This window comes from Coffea arabica, chromosome 7e (genome assembly GCF_036785885.1).
Source record: "Coffea arabica cultivar ET-39 chromosome 7e, Coffea Arabica ET-39 HiFi, whole genome shotgun sequence".
In the NCBI taxonomy this organism is placed as follows: Eukaryota; Viridiplantae; Streptophyta; class Magnoliopsida; order Gentianales; family Rubiaceae; genus Coffea; species Coffea arabica.
Genome location: NC_092323.1, coordinates 18077869 through 18091462, shown reverse-complemented (window position 1 = coordinate 18091462; position 13594 = coordinate 18077869). Strand labels below are relative to the sequence as shown.

The window sequence follows — 13594 nt, the reverse complement described above, 5'->3', positions numbered from 1 at the left end:
CACCAAAAGAAATAATTACAGGAAAAAAATCACTACCGCCCATCCCCGCTACCACCATCCACTGCCTGGCAACACCTTCCTCCTCCTTTCTCCCTTCCTTCCCCTCCCCCCAACACCTCCACTTTTCTCCTACCACCTCCTATTTTCTCATCTTCCTCTACCCTTTTTCTATACGTCTCTTCTATTTTCCCCCGCTATCCCTCCTTTCTCTCATTCCTCTGGCTTTCCTCTTATCCCACACCTAACCCCTTACCCCTTCAAATCTAGTTGCACGACCAGATTGCAGCTAGGTGGGGAGGGGAAAGGATGGAGGAAGAGGAAAAGAGCACAGAGAAAGGTTGTAGGGAAGACAGAAAGGAGGAGAAAGATGTGACGCGAGACAGAGAAAGGGAGAGGGAGGGTGGCAAGAAGATAGGTGCGAAAGACGTAGCCAAAGAAGGGAAGAGGAGCTGGGAGGTTTCACGCAGAGGAGTGCTAGTTTAACTCTTCAAAGTCTCATTTAAACATCATTCTTACATTATTTATGTTTGCTTCCAATTCAAAGAATTTTGTTTAATTCTGTGTTTTGAAACTCAGATCAAATCGATCGGATCAACTGATTGAACTGGAAACCGAGTAGGCATTCAGTTTGAGTTGTCCTAAAAAATCGTAGAGCAAAAACTCGGTCAAACCCGATCAAAAATTGGGTTTGATTGAAAAATAGGAAGAACCGTTTGGTATCGAGGTTTTTCCATCTTTTCCTTTTTTACTTTTTTGTTTTTTGTTTTTTGATTTTTTCTTTTAATTACTCTCAAATCTCTTCGCATATCCTACCTCTCTCAAACAACTCCATCAAACAACTCTAATGGAAGATCTAAGTTCAAAAAGGGATAAAACATAAAAGTAAAAAAAAAAAAGAAAAAAATTCTTGTCTCAAACAACTTCAACAGTAGATCTAAGTTCAAAAATAGATAAAACATCAAAATAGAAAAGCAAAAAGAAGATGAAAAATAGAAAGGGAAAAAAAAGGAAGAAAGGGATTGAAAGGTTTCAAAGGAATAAAGAGAAAAATGAATTGATAGATCTCGCCTTGTATGTTTGGAGATAGAAGGAAAAGAATTACTTGTATGTTTGGAGACGGAAAAGAAATTACAACAAAAAAGCTGAGGACAAGAAGATGAAGAATTTGAGAAGATGCTGTTGACGGAGGAAGCCAACCCTCCGGAAGGAATAGCAACAGCAGGGTAAAAGAAAGTGACGGCGGTGAAGTGCTCAAGAAAAGGATATAAATGATGGAATTTTTACGCTCAAGTCCAAGGCTTTTTCAATATTTCTTTTTGACCCATAAATGTTTTAAATAATTGTATATTGTCTTATAAGTTTTTCTTATTTAAATTTACTACCATAATTTTCATTTTTTTCTTCAAATATGTCTTAATAATTTAGTTCTAGACTCACTAATAAAAGCTATGAAGTTTTAACATATCAAATTAGAGTTAAATTTGAAGGATTGTGAATTATATAATATGTGCGAAGAAAAATAAAGTGACAAATGGAATAATTTTCATCACCTAAGTATATTATTATAATTATTTATGTTTCATAATTAATTTTTATTAATATATTTATGACATCATTCTTGAATACCGGTCTGACCCGATCGACCCATTGACCCCTAACATCTGAACTTTACCGGTTCGCTTCTAGATCTGAGTTTGAAAACATTGGTTTAATTAACATCTGAAATTTTTCGAAGAAACAGCAACGATATACAATGGTAGGACATTAAAGAAACAGCTCCGTTTGGATTAGGTATTTTTTAAGGTATTTTTGAAATATTTTACTGTAATAATATATGTGAAAAACTTTTACTGTAGATGAGGTTTTTTTGGTGTTTTTGAGGTTATTTTTTGTGTTTTTGAGGTTTTTTTGTTTGTATATTATTTTAGCATTGTACTTGTTTTTAAAAAAAATGACCAATCCAAATGCAGCCAAGTACTAAGAGTAGATATTTCAACTTACAATTAAATTAGCAATAGAACTGTAATTTCAAAGTTCTGAAGGGTACCACTTTTCTGAGGATAATTAATCAATACGAAAAGGAAAATCCAATATGAAATTAAGCTAAATTTTATTAGAATAAATATATTTAACATTTAATGATCTTCTTGTGCATTTCAATTGCTTAATAGTACCAAGTCCAATCTAACATACCGAACTCTATAAGAGTTAATGCAGAAAGACTACTATGCCCTAAATAATTCATTTGGATTTTCAATTTTTTTAAGGATAATTTTTTTATGCACTATTAATGTATACACGAGCGATATTGGATGTATGCCATGTAATTTAATTTGATTTTTGCACATATGACATACATTCACAACTGTTAACTGCTAATGTAAAAAAATTTTACATGATAGTGTATAAAAAATTAATCTTTTTTTTAATGGCACATGATATTTCTTTTGAATATGTCATGGAGCAAAGACGGTAGGTTTCATTTGGTATAAGTCAACCAAAAAAGAAAGCAAACAAAATGTTAGAATACTAGGAGCAATGTGAATTTTGACCTTTAATTTTAAGGGGTGTCTTGCACTTGACCTAGTATATGTAAGAAGCTACAAAGGAAAAACCCTATGCATTTAAATGCTTTGGTTAAATCCACTAAAATCTGCTTGAAACTACACTCCCTTCGTGTCATCCAAGCCAAATATATACCCAAAACTTCTTGAATTATCAATGATATATTAAAAATGAAAGGAAGAGTGATACTATTTCTTTATTAGCACCAATGAGATGATCAAGCATCTAGTAATTTTACCAAGCATTAAACCCTTTGGCCTCATAGTGAAGGAGTGGATCTCATAGTTTATAATTCATAATATCCAATTCGCTTTAAGGAGAAAAAGGAAGATTGTCTTTGTCACACACATGACAGATCTCATAATTCATATTCATAATATGCAAAAGGTAGCCCAAATCTATCTCTACGTTCTCCTTTACTGAATTCGGAAACAATATCTATCAAAGTACATTGTAAGTATTACATGCTTGCCAACCTCTTAACGAATGCGGTAATGGTATGCATATTCAATATTATCTTAATTACAATTAAAATAAGTAAAAACACAAAAGAAAAAAACCAAAAAAAAATTGTTTTTACCAATGTCCCACGGAGTCAATATGTTCTTGCTGTGGTAATTGAGTCTGAATTGAACTTTGAGAAAACGGCAAAGCAAACGTTTGATCACTTGGAACAAATGGTGGCTGAGAGAGAAGATTTGTTGAAGAATATACACTATGGTAAGGTGACATAATTGGATTTTGGTCATGGTTTTGTAGGCGTTGGTGTTGTTGCTGCTGCTGCTGCTGTTTTGGAACATTAAGCTTTTCTCCTTCTAACTCTCTATATTTGTTAAGGTATTGTTTTAAGGGGGTTACATAATCTTCAAACCCGAGAGTTGTGATGGCCCAAATGATATCATCTCCATTGATGGTCTTCCTCTTTTCACGTTGGCATTTATCTGAGGCTTCTCCAGTGACAAAGCTAATGAATTCTGATACACATTCTTGAACCGTTTCCTTTGCATCCTTTGAAATTTTCCCATTTCCTGGAATCACCTTTTTCATAATTCTTCCAACGTTTGCGATCGGGAGAAACCGATCCTGTTCCTTGTTATTGTTGTTGTTGTTGCCACAGCTGCTGCTGCTGCCATTATTGTTGTTGCTATTATTATTGCTATGGTGGTTGTAAGTCGCGATCACGGTCGCGATGGACAAGCTGCTGCTGCTGTTGTTGTTATCATTGTTGGTGTTGCTGCTGCTACTCAATGAACATTGATTTTCTAAGCTTCCCTTGATGGGCACATTTGGCCCTATTCCACACCTCTCATCTGCCATCCCTCTCTCTATCTATTCGTGGGGAAACAATGATAAGAGTTTTTGGTTGATTTGGGATTTATATGGAATTGAGATAAATGGCAAGAGAAGCATAAAAGTAGGCAATGTGCAAGGAAGACAAAAGGCTTAGATGATTATTATCCTTGGGACTCGCTCTTAAGGCGGACAAGGTAATGTTTTTACATGTCTGTAACCTAACCAAACTAACTATAACTGTAACTAGCAAACTCTTAAAAGCTTACTCCATGTTGAAATGTGATACAACTTGTATGGTTCTTTTCTATTGGTTCTTTTCTATTGGGTTTTTTCTATCTGTGCACTTAAGCACCAGATAAGTATATAAAATATATGGGGTGGATCTGCTTAAAATTTTAAATATTATCATCTACCCTTTGAGTTCAAAAAACTATAGAAAAGAAAGTTTAAACTTTTAAATATAACTAACATCTGGACTCACCTCTTATCTTACACCGTTCCTATTGTTATATAATCTCGTAAAAAGAGAAAAGACATTAAGTTTAAGGAAAATAGAAAATGATGATCAAACTTTATGTTCAAGACGAGCAAAGAATCAATCAATATGGTCCCTTAACTTTCAAATAACTATAATTAGAGTTTGTAAAATGCATTAAAATTATAGTAAATGAGTTCCTAAATCCCCATAAAATCTCTAAAAGCACTTCATATTGGCACAACAATGTCCTTTAGCCTAAAAGACATTTATTTGCTAAATTACTTATAGTTGGATAACAATATAGAGGTAATATATTAACATTGAAATTATTTGAGGAAAGGAGAATTCAAATTTTAATATATAATGTTATTCTAGCTATTGATATACAAACTCTTGCATGACCTACGAACGTAGGCTTGAATTGGTATAACTAGTGATAATAAATACAGATATCAGTACTCTTAGGGATTTTTTTTAAAGTTCCTTTTTTTTTCTTTTTTCTTTCGTTGTAAAATATATTGTTCCAATAATAGAATCTTAAAAATTTTTATTTTAATGTTCGCATACGTGAATATTTTGTTGAATGATTCAAGTATTTTCAAAAAGTGCCTATTTCATTTGAAATTTAGCTAATAGCCTATTAAAATGAAAAAAATTCATTAGATGTTCAAATTTATTTACTATTGTATTTATTGCTTATGTTTTAAAAAGATATTTAATTAAGCGTTTAATTATAGAACTCATTATCAATTAATTATTCATGACGAAAAATAATAATTATATATATTATACCAAATTAAAGACCAACTCTGTAAAAGAGAAGAAACAACTAACAAATTAATTGCACAAATAAATGGAATAGAAAATTAAAAAAAGAAAAAGAAGAAGAAGAAGAATTTTTATTAGCTTTCTTACGTTTTTGTTATTAGTATTTCTAGTACACAACTAAAGCAATTTCAATTCATCCTGGGACATTCAATATTACTATCTGAAATTTAAGAAACTATAATGATTCAAACTCCAAATATTAGAGTCCAAAAATGCAAAGTCAAAACTATTGATTAAAGCCAACTTTTATTTTGACCGCTGAACATTTAAATTTTCATCAAGTGTTCAATTTTGCATAAAATAAAAAGTCGTAGGCGTTATATTTGTTTTGCTCAGAATATTAGAGATCAATTTGATATATAGACCAAACGATGGGAACCAAAATTGCATTTTTTACCATGCAAATGAGACGAAAGAAAGTGTCATATATGTTTTTCGTCCCGATTCTAATAATACTACCTACAATTTTGCATTCTGCAAATTGCTCAAACCATGTCTATCATAATCACAGCTGTCGAATCTCGGACCCTGATTTTTTTATTTTTATTTTTTTTCAAACGATAACACTCGGACCCTGATTACTTTTTGCCTCGTTAGATTTGGCCATTTGCCCTGTGCATATTTACATTTCTCACTAAACAAAGCGTGCACACCTCGGATTATCATTGGAACAAGTTTAGTTTTTTTTTTTTTTTTGGTCTAATGTCAATAATGTTGTAACGCCCCACGCCCCTTGGTTGATCCAATACCTTTTTGAGCTAAAATCACGGGTTTAAAATGGTTAAATTAAAATTGTTAGTAATTCGACGGGCCGGACGTTATATACCTTCCTTTCCAATCGACATTACACTTTCTTTATCTTAGAATTTTGCATCCTCACAAAACTGTTACAATCTAACTGTTCATTTAGTCATACGCGAATTCTTGAGGTGACTCGTACAAGTTTTAGAGGTAGCTTCCACCCGACGTGACACTTGATTCCGTAGGTTTTAGAAATGATCCCTATTGAGCGTGGCACTAAGCCTCACTTTGTTTCTTGTATAGTCGAAACCATAACACCACTTGGTCCCAATCGCACCTCCTGCAGAGACCACACGAGATTTGCTCTGATATCATTTGTAACGTCCTGTGCCCGCTGAATTGGCCCAATATCTTTTTGAACTAAAATCACAGATTCAAAATGGTTAACTCAAAATTATTAGTAATGCGATGCCCTGACATTATATACCTCTGTCTACTTTCCTTCTTTCCTTCTACTTTCCTGTCTCCAAATAATCTCCTGTCTCCTTTCCTTCTTTCCCAGTTGATGTGAGACATTACAAATCTACCCTAACCAAACAAGTGCAGTGTTGTCTTTTCTAGATTTTTTTACCAAAGGAAGCACTATTCTTTCCCTTAATACAGTAGACGGAATTTGGGGAAGAAGCGTCTCGTTTGCATGTTGAAACGTTAGAGTGCTATTTTTAGCTCCCGAGGATGTGAGAATTCACATAAAAACTAGGCAAGTTTATGAAGTATAGTTCCTTAAGAGCAAGTCGAGCATTGAGCTTAATTCTGCTCACCTGCATGCTGTCCAAGCAGGTATGACCTTTCCCATGGTTTTTCGAGGATAAACTCACACTGATAATTTCATAGGCAAAAGATGCTCCATCAAATATAGAACAAAGAGTATATATAAAAGATATTTTTTAAAAAAAATTCCTTGATAGTAGTCAAGAATAGCCTGCAAGTTTAGTACGGTAAACCCTACTAAAAAGTAATTTCATGGCAACAGTTTCAATAAATTGAATTCACCACCAAATTGAGTCAATGTCTCAATGGCCCTTTACACTTGAAAATAAATTGTGTTCGATTTCCTCCAAAACTATAACATACATTTTGGAATCTTGAATACTCATCTACCCAAGAAAATGAAAACAAAAAGAACTAATCGACTAGTCAAAATACATGGAAGAATAATACAGTTAAACCCGATTTAAGTTCAGAAGTTACTAATACAAAATGTTTTATCTAGTCTCTGTGTAATGCGAGCTCAAAGACTGCAAGCAGCACAATATGCTACATCTCTAAGCCAATGCATAACTAACTATCTCCGACTCTTTTGGGCGCCACACGGTTTTCTGGGCACAAAGCAATCCCTCCTTGTCCTTGGAGTAGGTCATACGAATCTCCCAGTGCAGAGATTTAAAAATGCTCTCAAGTTCATTAATCATCTCAACCTTGTCGCGTACAATGATCTTGCCTTCTGGTCGTAGAGTGCGATCAACTTCCGCAACAAATGCATTAAAGTTGCACCTGAAAGATGAGAAAAAGAAGCAGGATTATGAAATGCACAGGGAAAGAATCGATAATACGGTAGGATTAAAGCCTCCCAAAAACAGGTGGATAGGTGAGATATGCTCAATACGCACTTGTTTTTAACTTTGGAGAAGAGATGATCTGCATGGAGAAGATCATAAGATCTCGGATAGGTACTGAATGATTCACACCAGTCATGATACATTCCAAAGAGACCTCGTTCATAAATAATTGGAAGAGTATCAGGAGCATCGATGGATACTATGTTCATGACCCATACATTCATGTCCTTCAGAGCAGCAGCAAACCTGCAAGGACAAACATAACATTACAATGATAAGCCCATCTAAGGAATGAGAGAGGATTGAAAGATGTGAGACCTGAAAGAATCAGTATTTTATTGCAGCAGGTTAATATTTAACTTATCAAACTGTCAAAAGGATTTTTTTGCCAAAAAAACAGTGGAAACTTTCCAAATAATTCAGCTTTTCGACATCATAGACACTTAAGACCAACAGAACTTATGTAGGAACATAAATACTATAATTCACAAACATTCTCAAAAAGTCTGAAACACTTTCAAAATCTTTTGCTTGCTGCTCAATTAATGCTTTCTTCATTGAAATAGTGCGTAAGTAAATCAATTCTGATTCTCAAGCATATGGTCAACTTCATAAAACTTTTGCTACAATTTTATACAACATATTTACTGGAGAGAACAATTATGTCAAATTGTGCAAATAAAATATTTTGGAGAAACAAAAGTACATGCAGCTTACAACTATATGATATTTGAAAATATTCAATGCCCAAAACAGTAAAATAGAACTGTGAACTACCGGTGTTTGGGAGCATAAACTATGGACAATATGTCTTAAAGAGCTACTACTCGTGATATATTTGTTGAAAAGACCTACTGGTCCTTGCGAAGATTTATAGAATTCAATATCCCTTTGTCAGTTGCCCTAGAGACTTATATTGGATTTTTTTTTTTTGGTGCAAACCTTAATACTTACAGATCTGACAAGTGTTAATCAAAGGAAATTTTCCATCACCTCAAATGATCAGCACACCAAATACTGTTGGAGATAAGAAGCTATTTAGCTTACCCTCCGTAAACTGCCCGCATGTCCATGACATTTCGCACAGTGGACCAGTTTATTCCCAAGCCCTTTGCATATGAATTGGTGACCACGCGCTTCCAGTGTTTAAAATCAACAGCAAAATCCTCTGGCGCAGGTTTTCCATAAACACCAACTTGGGAACTCGACAACCAATATGGTGGTTTATCCACCCTGGCAGGGCACAATTCCGGCCATTGAGACCCACGCTCTGATTCGGCAACTGGTACCTTGTGCATGCATGCTTGCAAAGGCACATTCCTACAAGATATTGGAAATTCTCAGATAAGCAATGAAGAACTTAATGTGATTCTGTATTGGCAAAATGTACAACAAATTTCTTCACATATCCCACATATTATCCTCAACAAAGCTCAAACTCAAATTTCTACGCAAAAAAATGAGAAATGGAGGAAATTTACCAGGCGGCATTTGGATCATCAGATTCTTCGCAAAGAGGAGGCTCATTTTGTGACCTTTGCTCATAGCACTCGTTAGTGGTAGGTTTGCGATATATAGCTATACCTACTCCATTTACCCGATCCTTGGTGATTGAAACTGACTCCCAGCACATGGACTTTGTCAGTTTCTTCATAGCTGCATATATACCCGCAAAATTTGTAGAACATTAGGGTCAAAGACCAACCTAATTTGAAGGAGCATTAGACTTGAGATAAATAAAATTTTTTACCCTCCCAAATCTGAGCATCTTCAGGAATTTTTTGGTAGACTGGAGTGGCAGACCACACAAAATAACCTCCAGGACGTAGTAAGCGGTTCAGCTCCAACAGCAGTTTACCACCTGCATATAGTACCAATGACTGACTTTTACAAAGAGAAGAAAATATGAAAAAAATTCACCTAAAAGCGTGCAGATTTCAAAACTCTTCTAAATAAACGACATCATAAATTACCTTCAATATGCCAAGGCACCCTACATCGTGCACAATGAACTACATCAAAAACTCTCCCCGGAAAGGGAAGTCTCTTTGTACCCATCACAGCAGATATAGCCGGGATTCCTCTTTCCAGTGCAAATTGAACCTGTGCTTCATGCTCATCTTTTGGGGCTAATGACATGGTTAGAACATCTCTATCAAACAGAAAGCCTCCAAAGCTAGCAACACCACATCCAACATCCAACACAACACGAGAACGTTTACCCCATGCAATATCAGGCACAGACTGCAAGAACCAAAATATAGGTCATAAAATCTGAATCAGCAAATACTCTAGTAAGGAATGGAAGTTGTCTTCACAGGTGCACCATAAATTCCTACTCTTTCATTAGCAGAACCAAAAAAAGAAAAAAAAAAGAATCAAGTATAAGCTATGAGCTGCTGATATACATATTTTCCCTAGCACCAATTTGCCTGAGCGTACTGACAGAAGTTCTTAAATGAACAGTCCCTTACATAGAGTATCATCTTGGCCATTCATGAGCACAATAGGAGTTTGTAGGGTACCAAAAAAAAAGCCAAGGTTGTACTGGTGACATAGACTGAGATCAATTTATTGGTTCATAGATCCAGAACCAAACAGGCATGGTAGTTTCAATTGTTAATAGAAGCTTCAACTGTACAGGCAAAGACTAAGTTTCTGGGGCTCTATTTTTCACCTTTGCATGGACATATTTTCACCTCAATTAACATTTAAAAAGGTGTAATATTTCTTTGAGTTTAAGCTCATTATCTTCCATGATTCCATGTTCCAATTCGACCCTCAATATCGACGAATACTTCAACTAATGAATCCTTAAAGATGCATCGCTCCATTTTCAGCTCATCTAACACTAAAACACTGCCATTTATGTCTTAATTTAGTGTAGACTTGATATTGGTGGAATAGTTCACTAAAAATTTCATAAGATGCTAGTATATTCCAAAATCCTCATTCACAATATAGAACCCACTTGCTGTTTTAGTTACCCATTGCACAAGATAGATAATAAATAAGTTGAGGTTCAATGAGCATTCTTGCACTTATGTTTACTTAGCTGGAAACTATAATAAAGGAAACTACTCAACAAATATAACGTACAGAGTATGAACAATTTACATGTAACTTCTGTACCAGCAGACTAACTCCTCCTGTGCATGGGAATTTCATCCAAATCATACATGCACCATTAGATTAGCAGTGAGGAAGAAGAATTGCATTCCACATAAATCAGTACAAGTCTAAGAAATAGTTATTTTGCATTTAGTCCGCCAAAACTTTCTCCAGAACATAAGCAGAATAAGAAAACAAAGCAAACACAAGCCTAAAAACAATTGACGAAGCGGGAAATAGTGACAAGAATCCAGAATGACAAGTTGCGCCAAGCGAAAACATGTGTAAGCAACAAGAAGAACTTCAACTCTTTTAGGAAGGGAAAGAAAAATTCTTAGGCATGGTAAATGTCTAAAAGTGAAACAGAATGAATTATCCCATTTTTACCTGCTGTATGAAATCTATATAATGGAGAGCACCATGCTTGAACTGGGTCCCACCACCAGGAAAAGTGAGGTACTCACCGGAAACCTTTACCCAATTTTGGTGTCCCTTAATTTGTGCGAGCTTGGTATGAGGGACATTATGGTACCAAATCTGCAAGGAAATATTATCAAAGTTCCATCAAGAATTAAAAGAAAGATCAACGAAAACAAATTTGTCCCAGTCATAGTTTAAAACTATATCTCACCTTCTCCCTGCTAGCAGGCCATTCAATTGAGCGTTGGTATCCCTCAGGGAGGGGAACAAGGCATGTAGGAGGATCATCAGGACAATGCCTCTCCCTGTGTTCATAGTGCTTAGTAGTACGAAGATTTTTTATTGCTTCCAAATTGTCAAGACACGGAATGTAATCAGGCCCAGCTGTGACATTGCAGAGTTTCCAGCTTGTTCCACTCTGATTCTCAGGTTCAGAAGATTGTTGTGATTCCTTTTCATTCTTAGACTCTGCTGCCTGGGTAGAAAATGAGCCATTTTGAGTTGTAGTTTCATTCAACAGCTCTGACTGAGCGCCAGAAGGAAACACTTCAGTCGTCTGATTGTTCTCCTTTTTCTGACCAGAATCTTGATCTGACACTGTATCTTTCTTATCTTTCTGACTATCTTCCTTATCAACATCTTTTGTTTCATCAGAATTTTCAACTGATTTGTTGTCATCCCCGGACTCTCCTCCATTGGCATTACTTCCATTGGTCTCCCCAGCTTCAGAATCTTTTTCATCAGTCTTTGTTTCCCCATTTTCATTTCCACTTTTAGATCCATCTTCTGACCTTTTCTCTTCTTCCCTGTTCTCCTCCCCAGACTTCTCTTGATTTTCCTGCGGGAGCTTCTCTTGAGAATTTGAGCTCACATTATTATCCCCTTTTGTGGCATCTTCAGGTAAATCACCGGGATTATCCTCAAATTGATTTGGTTTATTCTCATTGCCATTTGATGAACTCTCGCTATTAACATTTTTATTCTCATTACTAGCATTGTCACTATTGTTTTCGCTCACTCGGGCGCTTTCATTCACATCATTATTGCCCTCCTGTGAAGCCACATCCGAGTTTTGCACAGGAACCACTGAAGAAGATGTCATCATCCATACTCCTACCAAACAAAGTGCTACAAACACCACTATCGTCACTGTGGAACAATAATTTGTAGACGATTTTCTACCGTCAACTCTCGAGTACTTCCCTAATGCCATGATCCACTCACTACACTAATACTCACACCAGTAAGGCCAAAACTTTCACCTGAAAGAAAAAAAAATTAGGTAAAAAGATCACCAGGTCAATCATATTTTCACCAAAAACTACAAAACTTCTAACAAATCATCATTTAACAAAACGTTTAAAACATAAGCCTAATTATCTCAAACAGTATTAAGATACTAAAAAAAGAACTGATGTGGGATCTTACAACACCAGATGATTCAATCTCATAGCTAACCATCAAATCAATATCACAAAATCTTCAACCATAATACCTTCTAGGATCAACCGAAAATTACTACTCAAAAGAATAACAAGATACAAATCAAACATACAAGTCCCAAAACAACAATCAGATCTACATTAAATCATCACATAATTAACACTAAAAAAAAAAACCAATCTTTATAACTACAGAGGTACAACAAGTGAAGCCAATTGTATCCACAAACGAACAAACAAAACCAAGAACGAGGATTGGATCTACCCAATAAAGATCATCAAAGAAAGACCACAGATCTAACAAAAACATCAACAAAAACCTAAATGGGATTTCTCAAAATCTTGCAATAGCAACCTTCATATACCTCTCTTTCCTGTCAAGGGTCGTTATTGATTTCGGTATAGATCTGATATCTGTGAAGAAAAGCCTCGCCTCATTCCTGCATTTCCTCTTCCTGGGAGACGTTTTAGTGCACAGCAAGAGATACAGAGGGATGCTATGATGCGGGATACGATATGATATAGGGGGTTGAGCTGAAGAAGAACAACAATAATCAAATCAAAAAATGCAAGAGATTATTTTAATAATAAAACATTGTATAGTCATTTCCAAGAAACTGTTCATTAGTTTTATAGAAATAGAATACTAGTAAAACTGTTTCACTAGCATCTTTGCTTAATTAATACTCGAAACTTGATGGGGATTGAACAAATCTATTACCAGTTTTTATTGTTGGATTGAGTGTTTTGAGGGTAAATTGATTGATTTCAACAGAAAAAGAAGAAAGGGAAAGCCCGTGAAAATCTGAGACAATAGGAGCAACTAAAAGGTCTCATGGAAGAGAGCTAGTGTGAACTAATGGAGGGATGCCATTTTTTTTTTTTTTTGCTTTTTTTTTTTTGGATTGTATTTGTCGGTTGGTGTTTCGGTTGGCGTAGAGTTTGTGTTCGTGCGCGTCTCGAATTACTCCAGCTCACGCACAAAAAAGAAAAAAGCAACTTTCAAATTTACGCTTTAGCCCTCTTAACTTTGAGATGTGTTTAACCCTTTTAGATAAAACTGAAAAGTTTTACTTTTCCGTTAAAATTAATAGTCA

At 35.2% G+C, this 13594-nt stretch overlaps 2 protein-coding genes across 2 annotated transcripts; both read right to left on the bottom strand.

The window, feature by feature from the left end:
• Nucleotides 1-3017: 3017 nt before the first annotated feature.
• LOC113700493 (nuclear transcription factor Y subunit B-7-like) lies at nt 3018-3882 on the bottom strand. Its single transcript, XM_027220975.2, has one exon. It carries the CDS (start codon nt 3880-3882, stop codon nt 3142-3144), a length of 741 nt encoding a protein of 246 aa, XP_027076776.2. The 3' UTR covers nt 3018-3141.
• Nucleotides 3883-6924: 3042 nt separating this feature from the next.
• LOC113700425 (probable methyltransferase PMT26) lies at nt 6925-13368 on the bottom strand. The gene is made up of 10 exons (XM_027220860.2): nt 13219-13368; nt 12863-13031; nt 11267-12317; nt 11023-11172; nt 9498-9768; nt 9275-9385; nt 9006-9180; nt 8572-8844; nt 7576-7770; nt 6925-7459 (listed from the first exon to the last, which is right to left on the bottom strand). Exons 3-10 carry the CDS (start codon nt 12266-12268, stop codon nt 7231-7233), a joined length of 2406 nt encoding a protein of 801 aa, XP_027076661.2. The 5' UTR covers nt 12269-12317; nt 12863-13031; nt 13219-13368; the 3' UTR covers nt 6925-7230.
• Nucleotides 13369-13594: the final 226 nt, after the last annotated feature.